The 12,235-nt window shown below is 38.0% G+C and overlaps 1 protein-coding gene across 3 annotated transcripts in view; it reads right to left on the bottom strand.

The window, feature by feature from the left end:
- The window catches only part of ACMSD (aminocarboxymuconate semialdehyde decarboxylase), a 62,158-nt gene that overhangs the window by 2,649 nt on the left and 47,274 nt on the right, over positions 1–12,235 (bottom strand). For 2 of the 3 annotated variants that reach the window (XR_015145460.1, XM_086350614.1), the window contains one exon: positions 2,929–3,027. Coding sequence is in view for 2 of the 3 variants with exons in the window: in XM_086350614.1 (XP_086206740.1) it covers positions 2,929–3,027 (99 nt within the window). In the remaining variant the exon portion in view is untranslated. The remainder of the gene's footprint in view (positions 1–2,928; positions 3,028–12,235) is intronic. The other variant, XM_086350624.1, reaches the window with a different exon arrangement.

Raw genomic sequence — 12,235 nt, 5'->3', positions numbered from 1 at the left:
TCATGTGCTATAATCTAGCAATTATATCCCTTTGGCAAATCACTTAACACCCAAGTCTTGATTTCCTCCTGTGCATCTACCTGGTGGAATGCATTTGCCTATCTCCCAGTGTTGTTGTGCTCATCAAATGGATTTATTTATTTCATTAAAAATTTTTTTAGTGAAATTTTACCTTCATGTGGCTCAAAATTCAAAAGATATGAAATGTACGTTTCCTTTTACTAGTACTGCCCAACCACTACTTTTTCTTCCCAGACTTATCAGTTTCTTATCTGTTCTTCCAGAGATATTTTATTCATATATAAGCAAATTCTTATATGTAGGTTTATAAATTTTTTTCACAAATGGATAGTGTGCTATTTACAAATGAAAGTATGTGCATTTTTGTACCTTTCTTAATATATCTTAGAAATTGATTTTTAATACTTTTTAATGGCTATACTGACTCGATGGACATGAGTTTGAGTGAACTCCAGGAGTTGGTGATGGACAGGGAGGCCTGGCGTGCTGCGATTCATGGGGTTGCAAAGAGTCGGACACAACTGAGTGACTGAACTGAACTGAACTGAACTGAATGGCTATATAGACTCCATTGTATAGACATACTGTTATTTATTTAACTATTCCCCTGTAGATTGTTTTTAGTCTTTATTACAATGTTATGATGAGTAACATGTAATGTTACAGAATATCATGTATTTATGACTGCATAAAATTTTTATTCAAGATTTTCTGAAAACTTGAAAGTGGTAGACATATAAAATTAAATAACAAAAGGCATATAATAGTAATTATTATTATTCCATTAAAGTCTTAATCAGGATATTTGACGTGGAGTTTGAGCAAACTCTGGGAGACAGTGAAGGGCAGGGAGGCCTGGCATGCTGCAGTCCATGGGTCGCAGAGTCGGACACGGCTGCAACTGAACAACAACAACAGGAGCTTGGGGTAGTCTGGTTTTAGTTTATTTTCATTCATGTTATAGGGAGTTTTTCATTTTCACCTTTTGATATAAAAAGTAGAGAAAATCCTAGTATTGCTTTCTACTTTAATAAGTATATATTTAACAATTATATGAAGGCTTACCTCATAGCTTAGTCGGTAAAGAATTTGCCTGCAGTGCAGGAGACCTGGGTTAATTTCCTGGGTTGGGAAGATCCCCTGGAGAAGGAAATGGCAACCCATTCCAGTATTCTTGCCTGGAGAATCCCATGGACAGAGGAGCCTGGAGGGTTACGGTCCATGGGGTTGCAGCAGTAGGACACAACTTAGTGACTAAACCACCACCACCACCGCTGCTGCTGCTGCTAAGTCGCTTCAGTCGTGTCCGACTCTGTGCGACCCAATGGATGGCAGCCCACCAGGCTCCCCCATCCCTCGGATTCTCCAGGCAAACCACCACTACCATTTAACAATTTAGGATTTTTATTTCCTTAAGGTGGTTAAGTGCCAAACGAGACACTTCCTGTTTAAAGCAGTCTGAGGTTTCCCAGTTAATAACTTGCAACTAGTATATATCAAAATGTACTCTTCTTGGCATCTGTTAATGTGCTTCAAGCTGTCTAAGAAGATGTGATGAGCTGTATCCCTAACAATTAGAGTAGAGAATTAGAGATGAAGGTAACTTTTGGATCCTAGTTTAGAAGAAAGTCAAGTCTCATACAAAAGGGTTATGACAGACTTTTGTAAAATTTTTTAGGAATTTACATCTCCCTGTGTTTTCATTTTGGCATCCCTGTCCCCTAGTGGTGAAGTCTTAGGAAGAACTTGTTTCGTTGGGAGCATGTGTGGAATGGGATTTGCATGCTCAGTCACTCAGTTGGTCTGATTCTTGTCTCCTTTGTCTCCTGCATTGGCAGGTGGATTCTTTACCACTGTAGGATGGGATAGTCAAAGTGTTAGTTGCTCAGTTATGTCTGACTTTTTGCAACTCCATGGATCGTAGCCTGCTGGGCTCCTCCATCCATGGAATTCTCCAGACAAGAATGCTGGAGTGGGTAGACATTTCCTTCTTCAGAGGTTCTTCCTGACCCAGGGATCAAACCAGCATTGAAGGTGGGCTCTTTACTGTCTGAGCCACCAGAGAAGCCCATGGGATGTGAAGGGGATGGCAAAGGAGAGGAAATCTGGAGACACAGTGCCTCATTTTAAGCTCATGTTGTTTCAGGAACCTAAGGGGCAGAATAGGAAGTGTCAGCATTAAGACACATTTAGCTACCCTAAAAGTCAAATGCTGAAAGAAAAACAAAATCCAGTTGCTTGAGGGTTCTGCATCCTTGAGTCCTGTTAATCAAGACTTGAGTCTAAATATCCAAATTACTAGAATCATTACAACTTTGGAGATTGGTAGATATGTAATAGAAACATGTTTTCTTATTCATCTAACATGCACATCTAAATATATTATTAAATATGATTCTTTACAGTTTTCTTTCTTGTCTTTATGAATTTAGTTGTACTAGGTTGACTTTTAGCTTTTTAACTTTCCTTTGCTCTTTAATAGATCAGCCATTTCTAAAGATCAAGTAACAGTTCTAGGAATACTGCTGCTGCTGCTAAGTCACTTTAGTCGTGTCCGACTCTGTGCAACCCCATAGACGGGAGCCCACCAGGCTTCCCCGTCTCTGGGATTCTCCAGGCAAGAACACTGGAGTGGGTTGCCATTTCCTTCTCCAGTGCAGCAAAGTGAAAAGTGAAAGTGAAGTCGCTCAGTCGTGTCCAACCCTCAGCGACCCCATGGACTGCAGCCTATCAGGCTCCTACGTCCATGGGATTTTCCAAGCAAGAGTACTGGAGTGGGGTGCCATTGTGAACACTAAGTGCAACAATTTCTCTGTCCTTTGCTATCCCATATCAAAGTGCTCTGAAACCAAACACAGTTAGATCAGGGAGATTCAGGAATAAGATCATGAAGTAAAAGGCACATACCTTGGTTTCTGCATCAAATTCTCCCATTGATTCTATCAGTTTCCCAGGTTCCAACTCACCTAGTGGGAAGGGGTAATCAGTTCCCAAAATGACTTTATCCTAAAAAAAGAACAAATTTATCCTTACTTTTTTAAAGCATCAAAGAACCTCTTATAAACTTAATTGTATTTACAAACACTCCTATGGTAAAATAACAAAATTTCCCCTGATTAATGGAAGCAAACTGATTTGAAGTTTTAGGATTTAACGGCTTCAAATTGTATTCTGACATTTTGTCCAGCAGGTGGTGATATTAGGTCTCTTAAAACTGCAAATAAACCTCTATCCTCCCTTGTTTTTTCTAAGGAACTGAATTGCAGAACACTCAAATCTAAGAAGCAGGCATTTGTTTAATAAAACATGCTAATGTCTTCAGATGAAATTAGTGATTCTATATTTCTTAAAATGATGCATTGCAATTGACTCCACAATTTTTGAAAATATACCAGAGTTAGAAAGGAAAACGTAAAAAACGTAAAAAACGTGGATGAAATGAATGAAAAGAAAACAAACAAAAACTAACCAGTTCCCCCCCACCCTCACAAACAATTACTATCTCTGTAAACTAGATTGTGTTTTTCAATGATGTAGCTTTGAAGTTCTATATGACACTTTGTATGATAAAGCACACAGGCTTGTCTGTCTACAAATACATAAAGCAGTATGTCAAATAGTGTGCTAAAATCTAGATTGCCCTGGTCAACAAAACAGAAATGGGGACAGGGAGGGCTCAAGATGGCAGAATAGGAAGATCCCAAGTTCACCCCCTGTCACACCTGAATTACACTACTGAACAGGGCAACTATCTCTGAGAATGACCTGAAGGCTAGTAGAAAAGACATAAAGAACCACAACCTGACAGGTAGGAGGGTGGAGACACTGGCTGTCAGGACTCACATTCTTGGCATGGTGACTCACAAGCAGGAGGAAAACCAGCTGTGGAGGTCCTACCTGAGGAGCCAGGTGTCCAAGTCCCACACTGAGGTCACCAGCCTGGTCCTGCACTGGGAAGATGAACACCCAGAATGTCTAGCTTTGAAAATCAGTGGGGCCTATGTTAGAACTAGAGGCTGGAGGGCCATCCTTAAAGGGCATGTGCAAAAACTTACTTGCTCCAAGTCCCTGTGCCGAAGCTGCAGTTTGAAAGGAGTCTGGGTCAGACATACTTGCTGATCTTAGAGAGTCTTGTGGAGAAACGGGGGGCAGCTGGGACTCCCCTTGGGAACTGACATGTTTGTGGCACCTGTTTTCATAATCTCTCTCTACCATGCTGACGCTGGCCCTGGTGGTTGCTTTTTTGGAATTATCCCTCTAGCCTGTTAGCGCCCGGGGCAGCCCCAACTACCTGCACATCTGCAACAGCCAGCCTTGCTACAATAGAAAGGCTCATGCAGCCCATGTAGGGGACACCCCTGGAGTATCTGACTCTGGTGATCAAAGGGGAACATGTTGCTGGGCTTCCCTAGGACAAGTCACTTCTCCAAGATTGGGAGTTGTAACTAACTACATAATACATAGGAGTAAACTTAGAGAATTAGGCAAATTCAGGAGACAGAGGAGTGTGTTTCAAACAAAAGAGCATGACAAAACTGAAGAAAAAGACCTAAATGAAATGAAGATAAGCGATCTACCTGAGAAAGAGTTTAAGATAATGATTGTGAAGATGCTTACCAAACTCAGGATAAGAATAGATGAACAAGTGAGAACTTGAACAAAGAGTTAGAAAATATAAAAAGGAACCAATAAGAGTTGAAGAATACAATAACAGCAATGAAGTATACATTGGAGGGAGTCACTGGTAGAGTAGATGATACTGAAGAATGGCTAAGTGATATGGAAGACAGAGTAGTAATAATCACCTAAGCCAAACAGGAAAAATAAAAATAATTTTAAAAAATGAGGATAGTTTAAGGGACCTTTGGGACAACATAAAGTGTACTAACACTTGCATTATAGGTGTCCCAAGAGAAGAGAGAAAGGGTAGAAGTAGTATTTGAAGAAATAATAGCTGAAAACTTCCCTAAGAAGGAAACAAGCATCCAGGTCCAGGTAACATCAAGAGTCCAAAACAAGATGAACCCAAAGAAATCCATACCAAGACATAATTAAAATGGCAAAAGTTAAGAGAATTTTGAGGGCAACAAAAGAAAAACAATTAATCACATACACGGGGATCCCATAAGGCTATCAGCTGATTTTTCAGCAGGAAATCTGCAGGCCAGAAAAGAATGGCATGAAGTAATTAAAGTGATGAAAGATATTCTTGAGATGAATATAGCATTGTAAGTCAACTGTACTTTAATTTTTAAAAATACAGTGGATAAGAATATGATATATTTGTGTAATGGCATAATATACAGTGTTCAATGAACAAATTTTGGAGAAAAAGACAGAAATGGTCCCTCTCCTCAGAAACCTCATGATCTAGTAAGAGAGACACTAAATCAATAATCAATAACAAATCCATCTATTGAAATAAAATAAGAGGAACATATTTTCAACTAGAAATTTTACTTCTGGTAAGTATCCCACTCATATGCATGTAATAGAAATATTTCAAGGAAATTAATTGCAACAGTATTATAGTAGCAAAACACTTATCAAATTAAATTATAGCATATCCCAAAATAAAAAGAAATGAAGGATAATTGCATATGCTGAAATGAAATAATCACCAAGTTATATTGTAAAGAGGAATGATCCTCAGAGCAGATGCTAACACTACATTGTGAATGAATCTTGTAACTGAGAAAATACAATGTAATAGCTGTCAAATGGAATTTACTAAAGTTAATTCAAATATCATATGATACCGCTTATATGTGTAATCTAAATGGTACAAATGAACCTTTTTACAAAACAGAAATTGAGTCACAGATGTAGAAGACAAACATGGTTATCAAGAGGGAAGTGGGGAGGGATAAATTGGGAGATTGGGATTGACATATACACATTCCGTTCAGTTCAGTCGCTCAGTCATGTCCAACTCTTTGCGACCCCATGGACTGAAGCATGCCAGGCTTCCCTGTCTATCACCAACTCTGGGAGCTTACTCAAACTCATGTCCATCGAGTTGGTCATGCCATCCAACCATCTCATCCTGTGTCATCCCCTTTTCTCGCCTTCAATCTTTCCCAGCATCAGGGTCTTTTCAAATGAGTCAGTTCTTTGCATCAAGTGGCCAAAGTATTGGAGTTTCAGCTTCAGCATCAGTCCTTCCAATGAATATTCAGGATGGATTTACTTTAGGATTGACTGGTTGGATCTTCTTGCAGTCCAAGGGACTCTCAAGAGTCTTCTCCAACCCCACAGTTCAAAAGCATCAATTCTTTGGTGCTCAGCTTTCTTTATAGTCCATCTCTCACATCTGTACATGACTACTGGAAAAACCATAGCTTTGACTAGACAGACCTTTGTTGGCAAAGTAATGTCTGCTTTTTAATACGCTGTCTAGGTTCGTTATAACTTTTCTTCCAAGGAGCAAGCGTCTTTTAATTTCATGTCTGCAGTCACCATCTGCAGTGATTTTGGAGCTCAAGGAAACAAAGTCTCACTGTTTCCATTGTTTCCCCGTCTATTTGCCATGAAGTGATGGGACCAGATGCCATGATCTTAGTTTTCTGAATGTTGAGTTTTAAGCCAACTTTTCGCTCTCCTCTTTCACTTGCATCAAGAAGCTCTTTAGTTCTTTGCTTTCTGTCATAAGGGTGGTGTCATCTGCATATCTGAGGTTATTGGTATTTCTCCCAGAAATCTTGATTGCAGCTTGTGCTTCATGCAGCCCAGTATATCACATGATGTACTCTGCATAAAAGTTAAACAAGCAGGGTAACAATATACAGCCTTGATGTACTCCTTTCCAGATTTGGAACTAATCTGTTGTACTGTGTCCAGTTCTAACTGTTGCTTTCTGACCTGCATATAGATTTCTCAGGAGGCAGGTCTGATGGTCTAGTATTCCCATCTCTTGAAGAATTTTCCATACAGTCAAAGGCTTTGGCACAATCAGTAAAGCAGAAGTAGATGTTTTTCTGGAACTCTCTTGCTTTGTCAGTGATTCAATGGATGTTGGCAATTTGATCTCTGGTTCCTCTGCCTTTTCCAAATCCAGCTTGAACATCTGGAAGCTCATGGTTCACGTACTGTTGAAACCCAGCTTGGAGAATTTTGAGCATTACTTTGCTAGTGTGTGAGATGCGTGCATTTATGCAGTAGTTTGAACATTCTTTGGCATTGCCTTTCTTTGGGATTGGGATGAAAATTCCTTTCATTACTCTGTATTGTAATGACCTATATGGGAACAGAATCTAGAAAAGAATGGATATAGGTATATGTATGATGCATAATGTATATGTACATAATAAAATATGATTCACTTAATACACAGCAGAAACTAACATAACATTGTACATCAACTATACTCCTATAAAAATAATTAATAAGAAAAAAGAGAAAGTTATAAAGAGGGGAAAACAAAGTCTAGGACAATGTATTTGCTATACTCATATTTCTGTTTCTAATAAGAAACCTATAGAAACACATATATTTGTATGGTAAAGTCTATTTCATAAATGGTAGCCAAGAAACAAGATAGTTTCTTCTTTCTTGAGAAACAAGATGGTGAGAAACAAGGATGCCTCCTGTGCTACAGTTCATGGGGTCACAAAGAGTTGGACATGACTGGGCAACTGAACAACAGCAGCAACAGCGGCCAAGAAACAAGTATCATTAGGTGTCTCCACAAATGAAGACTAGGGTTCGGGGGTGTAGGAGAGCCCCATTTTTCTCTTTTGGAGATATAATTCACATACCAGAAAATCCACTCTTTAAAAGTGTACAGTTCAATGTGTTTTAGTATATTTGTGAATTTGTGTTATCATTCCCACTAATTTGAGAACATTTTTATCACCTTAAAGTGATCTGCATACTCATTAGCAGGCACTCCTTGTTACCTCCTCCTTCTGGCCCCTGAAAACACTAACTTATCATCTGTGTCTATGGAATTGCCCCTTCTGACATTTCATGTAAATGGAATCATGCAGTATGTCGCCTTCTTTCATTTAGTATATCATTTTCAAGGTTCATCCATGCTATAGCCTGAATCAGTACTTCATTCCATTTTGGGCCAAATAATATTCCATTGAATAGATACACCACATTGTGTTTATCCATTCATCAGATAATGGATATGTGGGTTGTTGCTACTTTTTGGCTATTATGGTAATACTTCTCTGAACAAGTGTTTTCATAAATTTTTTTTATGAAAACCTTTTCCCTTCTCCTGGGTATATACCTAGGAATGGAGTTGCTGGATCATATGGTAAGTCCATATTTAACATTTAGAGAAACTGTTTTTCACAGTGGCTGCAGCATTCGACATTCTCAACAGCAATGTGTGAAGGTCCCAATTTCTCCAAATCCTTACCAACGCTTGTTATTGTCCATTTTTTAAACTATAGCTGTCATGGTAGGTGTAAAGTGGTATCTCACTGTGGTTTCGATTTGCATTCTGTAACGAATAATTATGTTGAACATCTTTCCATGTGCTCCTTGGCCATTTGTATGTCTTTGAAGGAATATCTATATGTCCTTTGTGTCTATTCGAGCCCATGTGTTTCCTTTTTATTGTTGAGTTGCCAGGTTCTTTATATTTTCTAAATACTACAGATTTACCAGATGTATGATTTACAGATATTTTCTTCATTCTGTGGGTTGTCTTTTCACTTCATTGGTTGTATCTTTTGAAGCCCAAATTTTAGAATTTTGATGAATTTAATTATTTTCTTTGGTTGCTTGTGTTTTTGGTGTCATAGTCAAGAAATTATTGCCTAGACATCACGAAGATTTACAACTAAGTTTTCTTTTAAGAGTTTGTAGTTTTAGCTCTTCCCTCTAGGTCTTTGGTCCATTTTGAGTTAACTTTTGTGTATTTTGAGTGTGAAGAAGAGATCCAACTTAATTATTATTCTTTTTATGCATGTGGATATTCAGTTATCCCACTACAATATATTGAAAATACTATTCTTTCTTTATTGACTTGTATTGGTACTTTTGTTCAGAATAAGTTATCTTTATGTCTGTCTTTAAGCCACCATCACCCAGTTTTGATTATCCTATATATCTGTAGAAAGTTTTGAAATTGAGAGTGTGAGTCCTCCAATTCTGTTCTTTTTCAAAATCATTTCGTCCATTCTGGGTTCCTTGTATTTCCGTATGAATTTTAGCATCAACTTGTCAATTCCCGTGAAGACAAACAAAACAAACTCTGGATTTTTGAAAGGGATTGCATTCAATCTGTAGATCAATGTGAGAAGTATGGCCATTTAACAACATTAAGTTTTCCAGCAGATGAACATGGGATGTCTTTTCATTTATTTAGGTCTTCTTTAATTTTCTTCAGCAGTATTTTGTAATTTAGTGTCCAAGTCTTCACTTCTTTAGTTGAATTTACTGCTAAGTATTTTATTCTTCTTGATGCTATTGTAAATGGAATTGTCTCCTCAATTTCATTTATGGATTATTCAATGCTAGTATATAGCAATGTGGGTAATTTTTGTATATTTATCTTATATATTTGTATATATTTTATATATTTATTCTACAACCTTGCTGAATCTCTTTATTAGCCCTGATGCTTTATTTGTGGGTTCTCTAGATTTTATATATACAAAGTCATGTCGTCTTCAAATAATTTTGCTTCTTTCTTTCCAGTTTTTATGCCTTTTATTTCTTTTTCTTGCTTAATTTCCCTGGCTACAATCTCTAATACAATGTTGAATGGAAGTGGTGAGAACAGAACCTTTCAATCTTTTGCCATTAAGTATGATGTTAATTGTGGATTTTTCATAGATGTCCTTTATCAGATTGTGGAACTTCCTTTCTACCAGTTTTTGAGTGGTTTCATCATGAAAGACTGTTGGAGTTTGTTGAGTGCTTTTTCTACATATATAGTTTAGTATGCTTGATAAACTACTTGAGCAATTTTCTGATAGACTTTATAGAACTTAAAAGCCCCTCCTGCTGCTGTTTGCTGCTGTTTAATTGTGAATTTGTGTCTGACTCTTTTGTGACCCCATAGACTATAGCCCTCCAGGCTCCTCTGTCAATGGGATTTTCCAGGCAAGAATACTAGAGTGGTTTGCTATTTCTTCTCCAGGGGATCTTCCTGACCCAGGGATTGAACCCGGGTCTTCTGCACTGGTAGGCAGATTCTTTACCACTGAGCCACCAAGGAAGCCAAAAGCCCCTCCTAGGAAATCCATTCAGTTGACTATTAGTCTTGAAACTAATCTAAGAACTTTAACCAATAATGCAAAGAGGCTAATTGTCCTTAACTAGATAGTCATCTCCGTATTTAAAATATAGTCTAATAATAACTGTCTAGCCATTTTTCCCCTATAAAATGACTCTGCTAAGATAGAATCTTTGAATTGGGCTTTTCAGAAAGCCTCTTCATTTGAAATAAAACTCTGACCTATGCTTATAATCAGTCTTGAGAGTGGTTTTGTGTGTTGAAGGGATGAAGGCTTGAATATATGAAAGAAGGAAGTCAGATTGTTACTAGGCCTAAATATTAAATGTGTTTTTTCCATGAGTCCATAGTTATTCTTATTAATATTAACTAAAGTCTGTACTCTACAGTAAGGCTCACTCTTTGTGTTGTACATTCTGTGGGTTTTGACAAACAAGTTGTGACATCTGTCCGCCATTCATACAGAATATATTAAATGTATTTTAAGTACTCTCAAGTTGAGTTGTTATGAGGATAAATGACACTTTGATTTCTACCAGAAAAAAAGATTTTCCTAGGTTTTATGATTACATTTACATGAAACAATGTGGAGAAGTATATACTAAAGTTTAGAGGAAGGCCTTGATAGACTCACAATTCTCTCTCTAAATTCCTGTATTCATGTACTGTATAAAACCAAGCAAATCAATACACCTTCTGGTAGAAACCCTAAAGACCCAAAGTTATGTTTCCTCACATCTGTGCCAACAGCTGATCTCGTTCTGAACTGCCAGCTTGGTATTCACTGGAGGTTCATTCGTCCTTATCTCTACTCCTCTAGCTAAAGTTGTTTACAATTGCAAAACATAACATAATTTTAAAAAGTCCCATGCTTATATTACATTTGTCAACCACATTAACATGAAATTGAAACCTAGAAAATGATTTTTCATTCTAGTCAGGAATTCTTCCATTCCAACTATTATGGCCTTCTCAGATATAAATATGGTTTAAGCATGGAGGAGTCTGTTCTGTTCTATGGCAAAGGAAGCAAATGATTTTAAAGCAGAAATGAACCACTCCTCTGCAATTCATTCTTCCTGGTTAGGGCACTTCTTTGTTCTCCTGCCTAACTTGATTTTGGAAGCCTGTTGCAGAACACCAGACTTACGGTTTGCTGTGTTAGTCGCTCAATCATGTCTTGACTCTCTGCGACTCGTGGACTGAAGCCTGCCAGGCTCCTCTGGCTGTGGAATTCTCCAGGCAAGAATACTGGAGTGGGTAGCCTTTCCCTTCTCCAGGAAATCTTCCTGACCCAGGGATTGAACCTGAGTCTCCCACATTGCAGGCAGATTCTTTACTGGGTGAGTCACCAGGGAAGGTACACCTTATGGTTTGGCAGTATTTAATTATTATTTAATAGCTATTGCTCACAACTCCTCTCTATAGGAGATTAATTATCCATTTGTGATCATCTAGTTTGTAAATTTTTTATACCTATTATCCAATTAAACACCTTTTATTGATACCTTCTGATAAACTTTTGACCATTTCTAACTTGTTAGTGATTTCTTAAGGGAGAGGGAAGTAGGCATAAAAAAATTGGAGGTAGAGTCCTTGTTAATTGGATTTCTTATTCAGAGAAGGGATAGTACAGGGAAGAGATGGGGAGAAGAGATTCCTTCAGAGTCAAATGGTCCTGTAGGATGAAGGTCACTTGCTCCCAGTCTTTGCTTGATAGATGCTTAATAAATACTTGCTGAGTTAAAAATAATTTTTGTATTGCTATTTCTTGTTTAGTTCACTAAGTCGTGTCCAACTCTTTTGCGACCCTACAGGCTGTAGTCCTCCAGGCTCCTTTGTCCATGGGATTTCCCAGGCAAGAATAATGGAGTGGGTTGCCATTTCCTTCTCCAGGGGATTTTCCTGACCCAGGTATTTCTCCTGCATTGGCAGGCACTTTCATTACCACTGAGCCACCAGGACAGCCCCTATTGCTATTTCTATCACCTACTATAACTGCAAATTGATTGTGTT

The sequence above is a fragment of the Bos grunniens genome, chromosome 2 (assembly GCF_055505025.1).
Source record: "Bos grunniens cultivar Pamir isolate PY7600 chromosome 2, Bosgru_T2T1.0, whole genome shotgun sequence".
Taxonomy (NCBI): domain Eukaryota; kingdom Metazoa; phylum Chordata; class Mammalia; order Artiodactyla; family Bovidae; genus Bos; species Bos grunniens.
Note: the sequence above shows the minus strand (reverse complement) of the source record. Positions and strands in the feature narration are given on the sequence as shown.